Genomic DNA, 21,138 nt, shown 5'->3' with positions numbered 1-21,138 from the left:
AATTTTTAATATATTTATTTATCTTAGCTTCCTTGATTAATTTTTATCTATATACATTGTAAAATATAGAAAAATATTTGATAGACATCCAATGATATCTAACACCCAGAGATAGAAAAAAAACAAAAAAACTTGATTAATGTTTAAAATAAAAGATGATTTATGTATGATTAAAATTTAAGAGATTGAGTTGTTGTAGTTATTAAAAAAATCACTAATCTCTTAAAAAATAAAAGTAAATAACTGAAAAGTAATCTTTTGAAAAACTTGAGCATCCATAATGTAACAAACATGCTATAATAGTAATTCTAATCCAATTGTGAAAAAAATCATTTTTCTCAATTTATGATTTATTTTCAGTTTTCCAACTTGGTTTTACTTCTTTTATTTTAAAATAAGTGACGTTATAATAAATAAAAAATCATATGAAGCATTACATTTTGTATTTTTCTTTACTTCAATTTTGTCCCTAATAAATAATTAATGAGACACAAACAGTCTTACATAAGTAATAAAGAATAAGGATAAATTTAATAAAATTGTTCTAGTCGTTAAAATATTTATTATTTTTCTTAATCTTTAAGAAAAAAGCCAAAAAAATAAAATCTAGAACCTTACTTTAGGTTGAAATTGAAGGAATAATATGTTTGCATTGCAATAGCTTGATTGGCTTATTACATTTCTATGGTATATTCAAAGTTCAAACATATGTTCCAGGTAGGACTTTCAACTAATTCTTAGACGTGCTAAAGTTCTCTGAGTTTTTTTCACGTTGTAATAATAATGGAAAGTGGTATCAGAACTTAATTAGTTTATACATATAATCAACATATAGAAATGAAAGCAGCAAGCAATCAAGTCAAAGACACTGTCCTAGTAGTCTAATATATAGACAGGCTTTGTTTTTGTTGCTGTGGCAACTTAGAAGGAGATGAGGTCATCTTTTGATGATGATTGTTGTTTCTTTGGATGTTGCCCTCCTTCAAATGCATCATCCCTACCCTTTTTCCCAAAAATCATCTCATCAAGATCATCCAACATGTCATCGTGGCTCCCTCCATGGACTCCAATTCTTGAACCTGGCTTTCTAATCAGTGCTTCCTCTTTGGTAACAACCGGTTCAGCTTCAAATGGAACAACGGTAGGCTCCTTCTGCTCCTTCTTCAGCTCTTCATATTTGGAGAAAACCTTCTGAATCTCATCGTTAACATTCAAGGCCTCAACAAGCACTGCTTCATTATCCCAAGCAGTCTCAACGATTCTATGGACACTAGTCTGGGACTGACGGCACTGTTGTACTAATGTGGTGGTCAACTCATCCTGTGAGAAGTAGATGTTCGTATGAATAACATCATACAAAAATATAATTTTAACATTATAACTTATCGAGCAGAAATTGACACGCAGCAGCTAAGTCATTGGCATGGCTAAAACAAATGAAATTGTATCCATAAATAGAATATTTTAGTTCAAAATTTATCGATGTCAACTCAAATGAGAGCAACCAAAAAGGAACATACAAATGCAACTAGACAAAAAGTAAATTACCTTCAACACATTCTGCTGCATTGTAGAAGACAACACAGTAGAAAGAAGCTCAATGCTATTTCTCGCGACATCAAATGTTTCCTTTATTTGTTCAGACTTAAAACTTTGCATATGAATATCTTGCGGCATAAGATGTGCAAGACTGACATCAGCCTCTGGAGTAGTGGCAGAACGAGGAGGAGTAACAGAGGTTAAGCTTTGCCCATGAATATCATACTGAATAAGATCTGCAAAACTGACATCAGCCTCTGGAGTAATGGCAGAGTGAGGAGGAGTAAATATAGGAGCCAAGCTTTCGTTGTCACGGCCAGGGAATCGAATACCCCTTGATTTCAAACTCTGGACCAGAAAAGTAGTGTTGGATAAAAAACCATTTTGAGCCTTCAAAGAGTTGTTGGTTCATATAACAACCTATTAGAGCTTTTGAATTATGACCAAGTAATCTATGATACCATCATGGCTGCCTCAATTCTTGTCCACTCCTAACAGCTTAAGTTTATAAGGTAGAGTTGATTCATGACAAAAAGTGATAGACAAGGAAAGTTCAAAAGCAAAAATTAAATATCACACTAATATAATTGTTAATTAGCAAGCCCAGGAATTCCATTAATTAAGGTGATCTAATTTTATTAACAAGTACTTTATCTAATTCCTAAATAAAACTGTATACATGTACAAGTATTTTGGCATCTTATTAGCTATTGGCTGAAATGGTCCAAACAAATCTTGACTTCGTGACACTATTAGCATATTTTGCTCTCTTATTTAGCTGACAAGCATTGGAAGTTGTAAAGGTACCTTGTAAGTTTCTGCATAGACAGGCAGATAGCGAAGCTCAATGGTTGACTCTCCCCATGCCTCAATCATTATCAAAGCCTTATTCCGGTTATTAAGAATAGTCTGAGGGTCATCAATGAGCTTGACCATCTCATCAAGGACTCTCTCAGTTGCCACCTCCAAGAAAGCCTTGTCACAGTTCTTGACCAACGCTTCAAGCAAAACCAAAGCCAGATACTGACCTCTAGGACTCTTGGCCACGACCCTTTTCTTAATTGCACGTACCAATTCAGCAGTGTTAAGTTGATCAGCATTGATCAAGTCACATATATGAAGAATTGTAGCCCAATCAGGCTCATGTAGGGCCTCAGAGGTAGCTTCCCCAACGAGTTTACCAGCATGGCTTGAATCTTGGAAAAATTCCTTGACCTTGAAGCTCACAGAACTCATGCCAGCACTCATCTTCCGACCCACCTCAGCCCCACCAATTTTGAGACGCTCCCCCAAAGCGTTGACTTTTCCCATCAAATTGTCACTCATTTTTCCTCACCCAGTTTGACCCCACGAATGGCCAGAAAATCTGCAGAAACAAATTACTGAACTTAATTAATTTACCATATATGTATTTTTGGATTGCTAAGATGAAATAGGTTTGAACAAGAAGAGAAGCGCTTCCACTTGTTAATTAATTTGTTGGTGTTGGAGAAGACAAGAAGGACGCCCATGTTCCTTGGAGTTTCAGCCTTCTGCTATATAAGTCCAAAGTCCCAACACCTTTCCTATATGTCTTTTTTCTTCTCAATTTGAATTCCTCGTACGTTACGTTACATAAAGTCACAACAGATAAAACAACCTTCAATCGTCTTTTGTTTTTGTTTTTTTAGCGAAAGCTACAATCGTCTAGGCATTAGTGCATTATACAGTTCTTTAGTTCGACTATTGTATGTTCTTTGTAAAGCACACAATACAGTTCCTGATATATATATATATATATATATATATATATATATATATATATATATATATATATATATATATATATATATATATGTAATTTTAGCCTTTTTTAATTAAAATTGAAGTTCCATTTTAATAATTTATGTTAATTTTCAACCTAAATTTTTAGTATACGTGTTAATTAACAAGATAAAACTCTAATTTTAATTAGAATATAAACACATAATGAACTTGTAACTTTATAAACTGTTTTCTCATTCGTACGTAATGGTGCTGCTTGTATTTTGGGCCAGAGCCTCATTGTATACTTACAGATGAAATTCAGCCCACTGTGTTGTTGAAGGCAGGCAGAGATGACAACCAACTGTTTGCACCACCACAGTACTGTCCTGATAGATTTAACTAGTTTGGTACAAATGTTATAAAACTGACTAAAAAAAAACGAAAATTATAAAACTAACTAGTTTTGCACAAAAGCCAATAAAGTGAATAACAATAAACAAAAGCCAATTGAAGAATTAATGGAACGAAATTTAAATTGTCTATTAAAGATAAACAATTGCATTTAATAACACTTATCTTATTAAATGATACGTTATTCAGTTTTTTTTTTCTTTAGTAATACGGTAAATTCTGATTTGGGTAAGATATGTTTTTAAATGGATGATGGACTGGATGAGAGAATCTAACTCATTTGATTACATATCATGAGTTATTATAACTTTTTTTATATTATTTTTTATTCTTACAAGATAAAAAAAAAATGGAATCTGTCTGATGTCTACCATGGTAGGCTTGCGGTTCTCTTCAAATTAAGGTGTCTGTTAGCAACACTAAGGTTCAGGTTTATAGTATTATCCTGACTAGGTGGCTAAGTGAGTGTTAGATGAGGGTTACCATCATTGCCTCTATTACATAAATGCAATAAAACAAGGTCAGGTCCCAGTTCGAAATATTCATTATTCAAACAAAAATCAAAACTTGTTTATGTTATTTAATTATTTTTAATTAGGCTATTGAATTATTTTTTTAATTAGATTCTTAAATTTATATATTTTTTTAATTGGATTCTTCTGCCTAAGTATCGTTATGAAAAGTTAATTGTTTTAGTCAATTGTATGAGTTTATAACATGGTTGTTGTAGGATAAATTAAAGCCTAGTGAAATTTGTGAAAAAAATACTTGGATTTGTAGATGGGAAAATATTGGTTGAAAAAAATACTTAGTATAGACTTGCAGAGTTGACAGTATTAGATTAGAAACTAATTAGGTCCTTGTGCTCAATTTCTCTTGAGGATAATTAGACAGAATGATCCGATATAAAAAGTTAATTACATATTTAAGGTGTAAGAGAATTATACCAATCAAATGTGATGGGCTGTTTAACCTCATTTTTACTTGGGACAAGTTAGGTACGTAACTCCATAAATCTGAATTGTGATGTATGTAGAGGGTGGCTTCTTATGGTGGAGTTTTAAGGGATGATAACGGTATTTTTATTTGTGATTTTTATTTGAGTATCACGAATGGGATGAAATTAACATGGAGGAGAGGTTTTTGTCGGATAAAAGTGTATTCTGGTCCTCAAGAAACTTCAAATTTGTTGACTAAAGGAGGTTGTTGTTCTTTCACATCCTTGTTATAGTATGGTGCATAGGATCCATAGTATTTATCAACACAAAATGCATGGAGTGCAATTCTTAGTTAATTTTCATGTTTTGAGGTGGTATCTTATTTTATTTGTAATGTCGTACACATAGATTTAGCGTTTTATTAGTTCTTCTTGAGATTCCTAGGCAACAATAACCTTGGTATATTTTACTCCAATACACAGGGTTGTTTTTAAAATTATTCTGTTATTCCTTTTCAAAGTAGTTTTATATTTAAATGTTCTTTTGTGCTGTAGATAAAAACTGAAAATCAGAGAATAAAGTTGAGTAAGCACCCGTTTTCATGGGGTTTTTGACAGTAGTACCTTGGGCGGGACATGAAAAAAAATGATACATAGGAAGAGGTTGAGAGAGGTAAAATAGAATGGTAATGAATCGGCAAACCAAGAATTGAAATCCACAATGTTACTCCTTTTATGAATCTTTCTCTGCCTTTTTTTTTTTCTCCATGATGTCCATTAATGTTTTCCCTGTTGTCACATGGTTCTAGGTGGCCCAAAAGCAGCGTGTGCTGGTTGTGCTGGCTTTGCGGCATTCTCCGTCGTAATTGAGAAGTTTTTGGAGAGACATCAGTAAGGGAATTGACGTTAGCCTAACACATTTTTTGAGTTCTTGGTGAATTCTTTTTGCCCATTTGATACGGAACGCGATTGGGGAGCACGCATATTGCGGTAGTTATATCAATAATTTTTTTGTATACGATGTCATTGGTAAATGCATTAATTTCTAATATGGAGAAAGCTGATTCATTATTCACCGCACTCATTATCTATTTAGGTGACAAAACTTAAGACTTCAATCTTGCTTCACAGGTTTTATTTGTTTTAATTTTGTCTTAAAAGTTGCAAAAATGTTGCATTCATTTCTTTTTACATAACTTCACCAACTAGCTGACAAGATTTCTGCTTTCATACTCGGAAGATCTAGTTGTTTACGTGCTCACTGTTCAAGTACATATCTTGGTTAACAAATACATATTTAATAAAGGAAAATTGTTCACAATAGACCCTGATGAGGGAATGATTAAGGAAAATTTGAATAAACTCATACCCAATACATATCTCAAAACTCTCCAAGATGAGTTATCCCGGTGGGAGATATATGCAACTAATAATAACTAGAGTAATAAAAACAAGATAGGGTATATATTTGACTGCATGAAGTCTCAGAAAAGAATCAATACACTGAGGCTCTTCAGTTTTATTTTATTTCTATTTAGTTATTCCACATATGCCATTCTAACTTCTCATAAATCCACTAATATGCTTGTATAATATAAATCAGAGGATCAATCCTTAGTTGTTGCAGAATTGGAAGGTTGACCATCCTTGGTGGCCTGTTGTTCAGGTTTGGAAGGCTGATTAGCTGTGGTTGCCTGTTGAGGTTCAGTTTTGGATGGTTGATTAGGTTCAGAAATGGATGTGTGGACATGAGCACCTTCTTCAGTTTTTCCTTGATTGTCCTGGGCCAAAACCTTCTCCTTAGTTTTCTGTCCCACCTCCTCAGCTGCCTTAGCAACCCTGCTGTAAGCACCCGTTACCCATGTAGCCCCAGTCAACACATAACGATTCTTCATTATGGCAGATCCAGCACTAGACACTGACTGCTCAGCTACTGAAATTGCAGATTTAGTCTTCTCCGACACTTGAAATTTCTCATCCATTTCTTTCATTTTGTCATTCACTATAACCGTACCGGCACTGATCTTTTCAGTGAAACCAACCTTCTGGTCCAAAGAAACAACTTTTGCTGTTGCCGTGGAAGTTAGCTGGTGCCTTTCATCAAAGGATTTTGCTCGATTCAATGCATCTTTACCCAAAATGAAGCCCTTTGCTAGCAAGCCGGTTACAACATCCTCTGCCTTTCTCAAACCAGATTCGCCACTCTCAGCATTACTAGTCTGTGTTGCCTGATCATGATAATTAAACTATAATTGTCAAACGTGGTTGCCAACATCATACAATTACAAAATCAGAAAGACTAATTATAACAACACACTCTTTATTATTAACTTAAGTTTATTAAAAGTCACAAAATTTTGTGGTCACCCTTCTTTATTTAACTAGTCTCACTCATAATTTATAGCTTTGAATTGATTTTAACTAATAATGAAGAGTATGTTGGGAAATAAGAGGAAATGGATACTACAGATGCAGCAGAGGCAGGCAGAGCATGATCCGGAGCCAAAGCTATGGTTAGAGACTGTCCACACACCACCGCCCCCTGGAGACATCAACATAAGACAAGTTTCATTTCTGCTATAAAAAACATTAATTTAATTGTGCCACCTCTAGTCCTCTACATTAATAATGAAAGTGATACATTACACGTTGTGTTATAATGAATGCTTTCTCAAAAAAAGAAAGAGGTGCATGTTGCATTAAACAGTGAGTGTTTGGCAAATAGAGAACACTTGTTAACAACGAAATTGGATAAAAGGCTCTGAGAAATGAATCTACCGAGAGAAGAACTGCAGTTTCTGCCCCCTCTGGATTACTGAAGGTAACATACGCAACTTGGGAATTTCCCTTATCACTGAAAAATGAGAGCAATTATTTACTACATGTTCTATCCGAAAGTTGTTGAGTGGAGTGCCATCTAATGACATGGCAAATAAAATGGAAATTATATAATACAGACAAACCTTTGCATTTCAATATATTCGATTTTTCCCGGAAACGCAAGAAATTCCCTCAAATCTTGCTCGGTTGCAGTTGAAGAGATGTTGCTGACTTTCACCGATACCTGTTAAACAAAGAAAAAAAAGACAAATACATTAGCTATTTCTATTGTCAGAAAATGTATTTTCTTGATGTTCATATACCATATCATGATTGAAACTTGCAAGTTAAGAAATGTGTACAGTGGCTTTGGTATCCTCTTCACTTCGTAGATTTTCCTAACTTATACTATAAACAACACAATTATATTTCTATTATTCAAGTATGTTTTGTTTCAAAAAAAACATTTTTTGTTTTTATTTTTTAATTTCACTAATAACTGTAAAAATGTAATGCTCTTTCTTTTTCTGATTTCAAAGATTTATGGAGGAAATTATGGAAAGAACAAATACCATATAGGCCTCATCTTGTTTTCAGTTTTCTATTTTCTGCTCTCATACAACAAAATATAAATATATGAGAAAGCCAGCTATGTCAAATTTTACCGTTTATACAATCAGATGAATGAGAGAATTCCCACAAAGAAAGACGGAAAAACATTAAATCAAGTCGCGCAAAACTCAGACAGAAATTGAAAACCTCATTCAAAATGTTAGAAATTTAAAAAAAAAATGACATGAATTTTTATAAGCTAACATAAATTGATTAGAAATCCATACCAGATCCACAACATATAAGAATTCAAAAACACGGAATCATGTACCTTACAACAAGATGGCCTTAATTAAATATGTTTTTCTTAATTATAAACAAAATCATGCTAGAAAAGAAAGTAATGATCGAAGATGTATGCAACTAACCGCCATTATATCTGGTTATTTGAGCCTATGCCAGAGATCAATCTTTCTCTAGAGAAGAAGATGGGGTTTGAAGTTTTGCTAACGGAATTAATAATGGTTATTTGCGTGAGAGTACGTGAATCTTTTTTCTATTTTCCTTTATTCTCCTTTTGATGATCAAATCTATTTATTAATTTAGGATATATAAATATAGGATGACATGATGTGAGAAAAGCATATCATCAATTCTGTATGTACTCTCTCAAAATGCCACGTAAGTTGTTTCGAATTTGTTCCCTCTTGGCAACCAGCTGTAGCAGACATCTTCTTAGGAACTACACGTCAATTCATGAACCCATGCTTGAAAGATAACTAAAATAAATATGTTGATTATGAATAAGACCACGAGAGTTTATAACGGTATGCTTATATTTATTTTCAAATAAAAAATATTTTTTGAGAAAAAAATTGTGTACAGAAAGATAGAGCGTATAGTCATAAACCCTTATTTTATTTGCATAATTTGTTGGATTAAATACTAATTTTTTTAGATGTTTTACTAGAACCTGTAGCATACAAAAATTGACCCACCGTAAAATAAAAGTGAAAATGGAAAAAATATGTGAATAGCACATGACATGAGTAGTTGAATCGAGTACCCTAGCGTCCCCGATTACATTCTTCTACTTCCAGCCACCCTCCACCGTTCTTCCCTCTCGTCTTATCTCACCTTCAACGAGTTTCAATCATTAGGTTTAGCTTACTTTATCATCTGTTATTAGTGCTTTTGAAGAAATTTGCTTTTTACCTGTTTCCATGTGCTACTCGTGCCAACCACATTCTCTATCTCCCTCTGCTTTGCCTTACCTCTCATATGATTCATTATAATGTTATGAATCTTTTTATCTCAATTGGATTCCTTGATTTTCATTTTAATACTTGAGAACTGACTCTCTTGTATCTGTATTGATAGATATTTTGAGTATTTGTGCTTTGTAATAACTATTCTTTCTTCATTACACAGCTCTAGCATATCCTGGATTTGAGCTTTACCAATGGCTGATGACTCTGCTAAAGGAATTGAAAATGCTTCTTTGAACTCAACACAACTAGAGAACCCTCAGATTGAGCCCATAAGACTGCCCTCAGTAGAGGAAATCCGTGGTCAAGACATTTGGAACAATTGTGCAGTGCGCAGTGTTGTCAGTGGAGTCATGGGTATGCCATTCAATCCTCACTTCTTTTTTTTTTTTTTTTCCTGTTTTCCTGATAGATTTTAGCACATATTTCACCTCTGCTTAATGATGCAGAGGTCATATGAGCCAAGCTTTACTTAGTAGTTAGTATTGTTTGACAGTGTAGAGCCTGTGAATGTTCTTTCCACAAGTACCTTTTAGTTAATTAGTATGATGGACAGCTATAAGATGGGATTTTTAAGATCATGCATAATTTGACTCACCCTCCTTACTGCTGAAACTTTATCATGCTTGTGAGACGAGTACATTAATATTCCCACTAGTTTTTTTTAGGGACTGTTTCATTCATTCCATTTAGAGCCTTTTTAAGCTCATGTACTTTACCTTCAACAGATTCAAACCGAGGGGGTACCTCCATATCAAATATGTCATTGAATGAACTTGAGCTTTTTTTTTCCCTAGATTTTGACAGCTGTTGCCTGTTGAGATGTATATTGTAAAAAATGTGTTTCTTGGGATTTATGTGATTTTTTTTAGGTGGTGGGCTTGGCATCTTCATGGGTTTATTTCTTGGAGCACTGGACAACCCATTGATGCAGGAGGAAATGACTGGCAGACAACAATTTATATATCAAGCAAAGCAGATGGGGCGAAGGAGTTGGAGTTCGGCTAAAGCATTTGCTGTTATGGGTTTCATATTCTCAGCTGCCGAGTGTGTTGTTGAGAAGGTCTATTGGATTTGATCATTTGAGGAATGAAAATTTATATTTACATTAAGCATGTAAGGTTCATTCTTCTTCTTACCATCTAGGTCCTTGATTTTTTTTCACAGGCTCGAGCAAAACATGACATAACAAATACCGTTGTTGCTGGATGTGCAACTGGAGGTGCAATATCAGCAAAAGGTAACTCTTTTTTCTTTCATTTTCTGTCATTTTTATCATGTTTTTCTTTCTCTTATATGTTACAAATGACATGCATACATGACCTTTCAAGGCATGTATAGAATAGACTTAGAAACCTTATATCCAGAACTGTGATACTTCAAGATTCCACTTTGCTATTGTATGTTTGGTTTCTTTGGGTTCTTAAAAAAAAGGATGCACTTTGGGAAGTGGTTCATCTTTTGCAGATGTTAAGAAATCAAAATTTTAGTTGCTTGTATTTTCATACTCGTTGGAATGTGCTTATGCTCATCTCTAAAGAGTGAAGAGTATAACGCTTTTCAAATATAGCTAGTTATTGTATTCTAGGCTAATCATATAATTTTTATAAAACTAATGCAGGATGACCATAAGTGACATGCCTATGGGATCCTTATACTTGGGTGGTAAGGACTAGGGCAATTGATAACCATTGAAACTAAATTTTGGCTATATGTTTAAGAGTGTGTTTTTTATAAAGAGGAAGATGTAAATCATATTATTAAAGTGATTTGGATGAAATGGAGGCGCTTCAGGTGTTATCTGTGGACTGTGACCATAAAGGTACCACTCAAGCTTAAAGGAGAATTTATAAGACGTGCAATGTTGTATGAAACTGAATATTAGGTGGTAAAAATCCAACAAGAGAATAAATTTAATGTAACAGAGATGAAAAATGCTATGTTGGATAGGCAGATGTATTAGACAAAACTGGATTTAGAAAATTAGAATGAATGCATCAGAAAAAAAAGTTAGGCTAACTCCTATTGTAGAAAAAATGAGAAACCAACCTTTGGTGGTTCAGGCATGTTGCAGATGACACGTAGAAGCCCCAGTAAGGAGAGTAGATCAGATGGAGGATGGCTTGACTGCAAGAGACAGACAAAAAAATTTATAGGCGTAGCCATTATGAAGAATTTAGAAGTCAATAATTTGTCTATAGAAATGATTTATGAAAAAATATTATGGCATCCTTTGATCAGATCCATGTAGTTGACTCCATCTAGTGGGGAAAGGGTTGGTTGTTGAAGAGTGTATCATTGATTTTCAAGAGCTTTATGCTCTAGTCCTGTAATCCTGTTTGGGAAAATGATAAACTTACAACAAAAGTAAGTTCATTGCTATGCTCTCTGCTTTGCATCTAGGCTCTATTTGTGAAAGGGCACACAACCTCAACATTTTATTGCCAGTATACTTTTGTTTTACAACAGAATTTAATGATTATAACCCTAGAAAAATGATTTTGTTGTATTTAGATATTTCAATTTAAATCCATTTATGAAGATAAAAGTAATTATATATAACAATGATAAAAATAAAGCATAAAATGAATATTCTGATCAGATCTTAAACATAGATGATTAGAATTGGTTCTGGTTCTTTGAAGTTCGAATCCATTGGTCAGAACTTTAAATTTGGAAAACAATTATTTCTTGCTCAACTCAACTGAAATGTTAGCTGCAAGTTAGAAGGTCGTTGTCGAAGCTGTTTAGGATGAGATTTGATGAATGGGTTCTGGTGTTCTTATGAGACATAACATGATGAAAATTGAGCCCCAAGCCCCCAACTATTAGGCGAGAGAACAAGTGAGGCACCCATTTTTAACTTTAGGTAGGACCATCTAAGGTAGCTGTAAATTAGTGACTTTAATATTTGAAGTTTGAGATGTTGCAGCATGTTTTGCTTGCTGGTTGCTGATGGCAAAGACCATGACTTGAAGGATGATGGTGAAGAGAATGGTTGTAAAGAAGAGTATTTGGTGCTTGTGGGTGTGAAGCTGGATTTTTCTCTTTTAGGAAACATCTCTGTTGGACATTAAAAACATGTTAACAGAGAGCACATTGCACCGCAGCCCATCATTGTCTTCGCTGTGCATACTCGAGGAGACATAGGCTGTCTGTGTTAATGGCTAAGAAAGATGGAAGTTGTGAGTGATGTTGATGGGTTGACCAGGTCAAGGGTGATGTAATGCATGCAAGTACTTGTGCACTCTGATACTTGCATGTGTGCATTTGGAAAAGAGAGTGCTCCCTACCTACAGCTTTTAAGCGAGTCCAAGCTGGAACTACTTATACCTTATTCTTATTTAGGATTCCTTACCAAGGTGTTAAAGCCTTGATGGAGTACCCTAACTTAAAAAGCATACCAACCCACTGAAAGAATCCTACCGGAGTGCTGTTTCCCCATAGAGGAGTGCGGTACAGGGAGCATGGTGTCCTTGGAGAGCAGAATGTGGTGTCCCTGACCAAGTGCACATGAGAGGTTTTTGTTCTTCCGGGTGCCTTAGCTACAATAACCTTGGTATATTTTACTCCAAAACACAAGGTTGTTTTTAAAATTATTCTGTTATTCCTTTTCAAAGTAGTTTTATATTTGAATGTTCTTTCGTGCTGTAGATAAAAACTGAAAATCAGATAATAAAGTTGAGTAAGCACCAGTTTTCATGAGGTTTTTGACAGTAGTACCTTGGGCGGGACATGAAAAAAAATGATACATATGAAGAAGTTGAGAGAGGTATAATAAAATGATAATGAATCGGCAACCAAGAATTGAAATTCCCAATGTTACTCCTTTTATGAATCTTACTCTGCCTTTTTTTTCCTCCACGATGTCCATTAATGTTTTCCCTGTTGTCACATGATTCTAGGTGGCCCAAAAGCAGCTTGTGCTGGTTGTGCTGGCTTTGCGGCATTCTCCGTCGTAATTGAGAAGTTTTTGGAGAGACATCAGTAAGGGAATTGATATTAGCCTAACATATTTTTTGAGTTCTTGGTGAAGTCCTTTTGCCCATTTGATACGGGACGCGATTGGGGAGCACACATATTGCGGTAGTTATATCAATAATTTTGTTGTATACGATGTCATTGACAAATGCAGTTCTAATCTGGAGAAAGCTGATGTAATGATTTGATTTAGTACTAAGTAATTGAAATATAGTTGTTTTCTTTATGTATTCGTATGTCTGAATAATTCTATGGTGTATTCATTATTCACCGCTGTCATTATCTATTTTGGTGAAAAAAACATAATTTGGCTGTTAGGTAAAAATTGAATGTGGCTATGCAAGTGATATGCAATAATTTATCGTTTATTTTTTATATTGAAAATCCTTTCAGTTCCGTTATCCATGTCTTCACTATTACTCAAGACTTCAATTTTGCTTCACAGGTTTTATTGGTTTTAATTTTGTCTTAAAAGTTGCAAAAATGTTGCATTCATTTCTTCTTAGTTCTTACAACATCCTCTGCCTTTCTCAAACCAGATTCGCCACCCTCAGCATTACTAGTCTGTGTTGCCTGATCATGATAATTAAACTACAAATTGTCAAATGTGGTTGCCAACATCATATAATTACAAAATCAGAAAGACTAATTATAACAATACATTCTTTATTATTGACCGAAGTTTATTAAAAATCACAATTTTGTAGTAACACTTCTTTATTTAATAAGACTCACTCATAATTTCCCTTATCACTGAAAAATGAGAGCAATTATATACTACATGTTCCATCCGAAAGTTAGTTAGTAGAGTGCCATCTAATGGCCTCATAACATGGCAAATGAAATACAGATAATGGAGCTAATACTATAATATAGACAAACCTTATACGATTTTTCTCGAAAAGGTAAGAAATTCCCTAAAATCTTGCTCGGTTGCAGTTGAAGAGATGTTGCCGACTTTCACCGATATCTGTTAGACAAAGAAGTAGATTAGCAATTTCAATTGTCAAAAAAAGTATTTTCTTGATGTTCACATACCACATCATTTCGTAGATCTTCCTAACTTATGTTTTCATGACAAGTATATCTCTATTATTGAAGTATGTTTTGTTTAAAAAAATGTATTTATTTTTTTAATTTAACTAATAATTATAAAAATGACATGCTCTCCTCACGTTTTCTGATTTCCAAGTTTTGTGGAGGAAATTATGAAAAGAACAAATACCATACAGGCCTCCTCTTGTTTTCAGTTTTCTATTTTCTGCTCTCAAATACGCTTCACGAACAACAACAATATATATATATATATATATATATATATATATATATATATATATATATATATATATGAGAGTGGCGACTATGTCCAATTTTACCGTTTATACAATCAAATGAATGAGAATTTCCACAACGAAAGACGGAAAAACATTAAATCAAGTCGCGCAAAACTCAGAAAGAAATCGAAAACCTCATTCAAAATGTTAGAAATTAAAAATAAATGACATTAATTTTTTCTGTTTTCTTTTTCCTCCTTTTGATTATCAAATCTATTTATTAAGTTACGACATATAAATTTAGGTTGACATAACGTGAGATAAGCATATCAGCAAAATATCTGATACCAACGAAAATATCAAATTGAGAAGAGAGACTTTCGCAATAACTCTGACATAATGAAATGTCTTTTAGATCTTTAATTATAATGCGAAACACCTAATGAGACTATAAATCAATAGCAGTAGCACTTAATGAACAAACTTTAATTTAGCTTAAATTACTTGAAACTAGCATGAATCTGCCAAATTACTCAGCAAACATGCATTGCATTCAGCATTACGTGTCTACATCCTAAATTTGTATTAAATTTTACTCCTCTTATTATTTTATTATTTGATGTACATGTGCATCATTATCCATTCATGACATGATGACACCACTACTTTTTCAGGAATTGAGTCTTTGCTAAGCTATCCCAAAGCTATCTTCCATGTTGATATCATCATCTTCAAGTTTCCAGTTATAACAGTTGGGTAGCGAACCCAACATCAAATACAGCATTCAACACGCAGCACCGAACGGTGTAAGCTCATAGCTGTGACCTTTGACATCAATATCCCAATTCATCAAAGAACCTCTCGGGTGAAAACACTTTTGCATTTTTCCAAATTCTTGAGTTTCTGCCGATAGCCCACACGTTTAAATTTCAAATAATTTTTTTTAACATAATACCAAACAAGCATTTACTCATACTCCATGATTGATTTTAATAAGTTCCACTTCAGTTATCCAATATAACCATTTTTAAATGGAAAAGGTTTATTTATTTAATCATTAACTTGCTGTCACTTTTAAAGTTAAAAAAATGTGAAATAAAATAAGTGATATAATATAAATTGATTATAAAAATATTACAAAAGTGTGGATGATATGATATAAATAAATAAATTGCAACAAAAAAATTATACAAAATGTGTATGAACGTGAGCATACAAAATGGTAATTTTATACCGATATATATATATATATATATATATATATATATATATATATATATATATATATATATATATATATATATATATATATATTATTTTGGAAAGATAACTTTGAGATCAAATTTGTAATTAGTAATATACAAGATAATTTTTATTTATTAACTAAATGACTCAAACGGCTTAGTGACTTTGAAACTACAAATAAGAAGACGAGAGTTTTCATCACACCTATAACATTTTTATTATTTATTATTTTCCCAACTTTTTTTCCTTTACTTTCAAAATTTTGTATATTTTATCACTCTACATTCAAAATTCTGTACATTTTATCCCTAATTACACATTAGCATGTTTTACGTCAGAAATTTTAAATATAATATTCAAAACATTTGCACATAACATAAAAAAATATTTAAATATAACATTAAAAGCAATCAAACATAACCTTTAAGTTATTCAAACATAAGGCATAATAAAACAACATCATAAATATAATTATTATTATATTTAATGTTGTAATCGTCTAATAAAATCATTAAAATCTTGGACATTATGTGACGGTATTCTCCGATACATACCAGAAAAGAATACATTAAAATTAATTTGCTTATAATTATATATTATAAAAGAAAAAAAGAGATAAATATGATATTTTACCCCATTATCATATTTGTGTAAACGCTTATATCCAGTTATGATTTTGATTCTGTAATACCAATAAAAACTACAACATAACAAGAAGTTTAAAAATTCTTAAAAAAAAAAGCTAATTAAAATATTAATACCAATAAAAGATAGCACCGCATGTAATTGCACCCACCAAGAAAGTGAGCAATTGCATGAGCAAAGGCCAACATAACGTTCAAGTAAACGAGGTTAATTGTGTGGAATTTATATGTTATTATAATACTGACAATATTAATGGGTATTATTACCGGTTCATCAAATTAAACTAATCTTAATGTATCAAACAATTAAACTAATCTTGGAATACATCCTCGTGTAGTTTGTTAATATAGTTATTCTAAAAAAACTAATATGCATTAATAAATATCTGTGAAGTTTGCTAACATAAATTCATTATTTTTTATAAAAAATATGTTAATAAATTATAATTATGATTAATCTTAAAATATAGCTGGACGTAGGTTACCAATGTACTATTTCAAATAATTTATTATTTTTTATAAACTTTAAATTTGTTTTAGTAAATTTGAAAACATTAAAATAAGTATATTTTAATGCTTAATTAAATTATTTATCGAAATACAATTTCATATATGTAGACTGCATTTCCTTGTCCTCTTATTGTTAATTTTCTTTTTCTGTTTTTGCTTAATTATCAATTTGATACTCAAATTATTTTAAATGGTTCAATTTGATTCCCAAATTTTAAAAAATTTCAATTTGAATTTCAAATTTTAAAAAATTAATCAATTTAGTCCTAAAATATTTAAAATGTTCTATTTGATACTAAGTTTTAAAAAATGATTTTTTTTGGTTCTCAAATTATTTTAAATGATTTAATTTGATCTTCAAGTTCTTAAAAATTTTGAGACTAAATTGATTTATTTTTAAGAATTTGAAAAGCACTCTTACTAAATTTTTCCATTTTAAACAAAAGTCTTATCTTTTAGGCCTGCAACTTTCTTAATCAGAAAAAAATAATTAATGGTTAAAAACAAAATCTATGGCATTATTATTGTCGTGACATGATAGGCATCTTAGAGATTCAAAATAGGCACAGATTCTCATTAGCCTGCAAGACTTCCTGGCCACATATATTTTATTTATATCTTATATGGGGTTGTTAGGTGCACTTAGTATTATTATTGATACATCCAACACTTAAGAAGAAAAGAGTAAAATACCTTTAATTAGTAAATCTTTTATAGATTAACTTGATCTGTATGCATTTAATATTAATATATCAATCAACTTAATTCGTAATATAGATCAAGTTGAACCGTATCAATCTTAAATATCAACTTGATTTGTACGATTTACGAATCATCCTCGTGGACCCTCATCATAAATACGAAGAAAACACATATTAAGTTCTGACATTTTTATAAAATGCTGGCACCCATCCTATATTATGCGGTGACAGCGAGTGACATAAATACATACGCCAAAATCAAAGTATGCACTAAGCCTGCAAGATTTTGTCTTGGTACGCACTTACTGCCCTATATGTTTTAAGCGAGTTTCATACTTCACACGCACACCAGAAACATTGTGATTTTCAAGGTAGGCTTTTCTCCAGAAGATAGAAGATGTTTGGCCAACTTGAGCATGAGCTAGAGCTGCACGTGCCGGCGAGTGAGGCATGGGATCTGTTTGGTGCCCTTGAAATAGGAAAACTTGTTGCCCAAGAGCTGCCGGAATTGTTTCAAAAGGTGGAGCTAACAGAAGGAGATGGAGGGGTTGGGACTGTCCTCAAACTAACTTTTGCTCCAGGTCTCATTTATTATTATCTGATCTGCCAGATACAAATGATATTACTGTAATTATTTTTTTTATAAGAAACAAATTTTAGTATAACTAAAAGATTATAACTTTTGCTCTAGGTCTTCATTTTTATAATAATTTATAATGTAATTAGAACTTATGACTTTATACATATTACCTAATTGGTCGGCAGGTCAACCCTAATGATTCATTATCTGAGTCTGCTACCACTATACAGAGATTTAATTTTCAGATAAGCTCTGAAAAGAAAACGAGTTTTACTAATCTTAATATGGGAATTTACAAGTAATTATTTACTTCCATCGATTGAAAAACATCCGTTAGTTTTCAACATGATCCTCCACTTTGTTAAGATATGAAAATGTTAATTAAGCTTTAATCTCACACTGATTTGTTTAAGTTGAAATTTAATTATTAGGTGTACCTGGGCCAGCTGGTTACAAAGAGAAGTTCACTAAGATTGATAATGAGAAGCGCATAAAAGAAACAGAGGTAGTTGAAGGAGGGTACTTGGAGTTAGGATTCACTCTATTTAGAGTTCGTTTGGAAGTGATAGAGAAAGGTGAAGAGTCCAGCATAATCAAATCTACAATCGAGTATGAAGTCAAGGAAGAGAACGCGGCCAATGCCTCACTTGTTACTATCCAGCCAGTGGCAACCATTGCTGAACTTGCCAAGAATTATCTCAACAAAAACAAGGCTGCAAAAGAAGCAAATTAAGTAGTAATCATTTGCCTATATAGTTCATGAATAAAGATACCAACTTAATTACATGCTTTGTTTCATCAATTCATATCACAATGTTTTCTTTCTCAGATGATTTGCATTTATCTTGAGAAACATCTATGCTATGAAATGAGAATTGGGTGGTAGTAATACCATATACATTTTGTTGATCAGTACATTCATCAATTTAATTATCAGAACATGCAACCTAGCTAGCTGGTTGGATCATATTGAATGAATTATAATTTGATTGTTACTCGAGATAAAGCAGCACTTTGATCGAGCTTCAAAGTAGGCGTTCATTGAAACTATGAATGCAACTTATTACTTTAGCAAGGTCCAAAAGAATCAAAAAAAAGAAATGAAGAAGCGTCTCATGGGAGAGTTGACTTATGAGTCAATAGTGTCACGCAAATCACAATTGATATTTGGCTTTTGCTTTTATGAGTCAATAGTCTCAGTGCCTTGGGTTTCTTCTCACTGAGTTTGCCATATGTATACTATCATGGGCCACCGTGTTTATTTATTGGGCTATTCTCTTCTTAATTCTATCGACATCAAGAAGCTAGCATGTTTGTTAGTTTCCTTTTGCTTTCTTTGTGTGATCAATTAGTGTTGGATATTACTAATCAATTAGATCACCTTTCTCAGCGCATTATGTTTCACATAATTAAAACAAAAACATAATTAAAACAAAAAATAAGTGGTCCATCCTCGTTATCATCATTAAGATTGATATATTGTATATAGGGGATGATTTAAGGAATGATTGGGAAGAAGAGATTGAATTTTTTGTTTTATTTATTTATTTTGTATCATCATAGGTTGATTTTCAAAGAAGAAAAGCGGTAGAAAAGAAGGATAATAGTTCACTTTTTGCAATTTAGCCCTCACATGGAAAGAAACCAACCTTCTTAGCATAGAACATTGTAACTAGAGTTGTTGATTAATTGATCAATCTCATGTAACTACAATTAGTAGAGTTAGTTGAGAGTCAGTTAAGAGTTAGTTATTCTTTTTTATTCTTCAATTAAGTCCTTGAATTTTTATTTATTTTTTAATTGAATCATTGTGTTGTTACAAAAGATAAGTTAACCATGAGACCTAATTAGTTTTTGGATTCATTATTGTCAGCTCTACAGGTTTTGAACATTGTATTTTTAACCATGTTTTTCAACCAATATATTATCACCTCTATAGGTCCATTCATTGTAAGTATTCTATCAGGCTTCATCCTACAACCACCTTGTTGCAATCTTACATAACTAATTCAAACAATAAGTTTTTTTGTAACGATAGTTAAACAAAAGTAATTCAATTAAAAAATAAATATAAATTTAGGGATTCAATTAATGGGAAAAAAAATTGTCAAAACAACTTAGGAATTTACGGCAAACTTAACGTAAATACTATTCAAGAGTCTAACTTGAAATTGCCTCTCGATTTGACTTACTCTAGGAAAGTCATTTCCTTAAACAAATTGTTTCTTTTACCGACTCTTACAATAATCAATGGTTATGATACTCAACTGTTGGGACAAGATTTTCTTGTGCTAATAAGTTGAACAACTAAACAGCGACCAATCCCTTCTACTAATCCAGTTAACAGATTAAAGTATTTACTTTTCCTAAAACCAAAAAATATAATGTATTTTTAATTCAACGAAATTAGTCTATATGTGGCAAACGCGTACAAAGGGAGCAAGTATACACGAAGTCTCAAGGAAATCAAGTTCAACAAGTAACAGATATTGTTATTGTTGTTGTCAAGTTTTTTCTATTTAGACGAAATCTTTTAGAAAAACGGATTCGCATTGGCTAATTAGTTATTTGAACGAGATAAAATATTATTAAACATGCAAATTAAACCAAAAAACTAGATGGCTTGTAAAAGTGGATAATGATGAGGTAACGCTCGGAGAAAATCCCCGGCAAGGTCTACCATCCTTTTAACCCCCCAAATTGACTATTGCATCCATGATGTCACTTCTCTAATGGTGAGATATCATAAAAACACTGTGTAATGTATCTAGAAGTAGAAAGAATAAGAGAAGCAATATTCTTCGGAATTAGAGGAAAGTGCTCTAACATATTATCTCGTTATTTGCCTGCACTATAAAGACAAATATTGGAATAGCTACACATTTTAGGCAAGATTTGTTCGGTTTTATTTTTGAGTTTATTTCTTCTTA

General features: G+C 32.4%; 4 protein-coding genes across 5 annotated transcripts; 2 read left to right on the top strand and 2 right to left on the bottom strand.

Annotated features, from left to right (window-relative positions):
• Positions 1-646: 646 nt before the first annotated feature.
• On the bottom strand, positions 647-3,261 carry LOC100784925 (TOM1-like protein 1). Its single transcript, XM_026124630.2, has 3 exons — positions 2,347-3,261; positions 1,549-1,887; positions 647-1,320 (listed from the first exon to the last, which is right to left on the bottom strand). The coding sequence occupies exons 1-3, from the start codon at positions 2,863-2,865 to the stop codon at positions 922-924; spliced, it is 1,257 nt and encodes a 418-aa protein (XP_025980415.1). The 5' UTR covers positions 2,866-3,261; the 3' UTR covers positions 647-921.
• Positions 3,262-5,919: 2,658 nt separating this feature from the next.
• On the bottom strand, positions 5,920-8,656 carry LOC100784398 (binding partner of ACD11 1). The gene is made up of 5 exons (XM_041007324.1): positions 8,434-8,656; positions 7,597-7,697; positions 7,412-7,487; positions 7,101-7,175; positions 5,920-6,861 (listed from the first exon to the last, which is right to left on the bottom strand). Exons 1-5 carry the CDS (start codon positions 8,437-8,439, stop codon positions 6,241-6,243), a joined length of 879 nt encoding a protein of 292 aa, XP_040863258.1. The 5' UTR covers positions 8,440-8,656; the 3' UTR covers positions 5,920-6,240.
• Positions 8,657-8,874: 218 nt separating this feature from the next.
• LOC100780110 (mitochondrial import inner membrane translocase subunit TIM22-like) lies at positions 8,875-13,638 on the top strand. 2 transcript variants are annotated; one of them, NM_001255272.3, is made up of 5 exons: positions 8,875-9,165; positions 9,437-9,630; positions 10,146-10,336; positions 10,441-10,513; positions 13,179-13,638. In NM_001255272.3, exons 2-5 carry the CDS (start codon positions 9,468-9,470, stop codon positions 13,262-13,264), a joined length of 513 nt encoding a protein of 170 aa, NP_001242201.2. In that variant the 5' UTR covers positions 8,875-9,165; positions 9,437-9,467; the 3' UTR covers positions 13,265-13,638. The 2 variants fall into 2 exon arrangements, with proteins under 2 accessions (NP_001242201.2, XP_025980319.1); XM_026124534.2 differs by having other exon boundaries at positions 9,002-9,301; positions 13,179-13,480.
• Positions 13,639-17,973: 4,335 nt separating this feature from the next.
• Positions 17,974-19,141, top strand: LOC100305838 (uncharacterized). The gene is given in 2 exon segments (NM_001250500.2): positions 17,974-18,209; positions 18,640-19,141. Coding segments are annotated over 2 exon segments (486 nt in total). The 5' UTR covers positions 17,974-18,025; the 3' UTR covers positions 18,942-19,141.
• The last annotated feature ends 1,997 nt before the right edge of the window (positions 19,142-21,138 follow it).

Source organism: Glycine max, chromosome 12 (assembly GCF_000004515.6).
Source record: "Glycine max cultivar Williams 82 chromosome 12, Glycine_max_v4.0, whole genome shotgun sequence".
NCBI lineage: Eukaryota > Viridiplantae > Streptophyta > Magnoliopsida > Fabales > Fabaceae > Glycine > Glycine max.
Note: the sequence above shows the minus strand (reverse complement) of the source record. Positions and strands in the feature narration are given on the sequence as shown.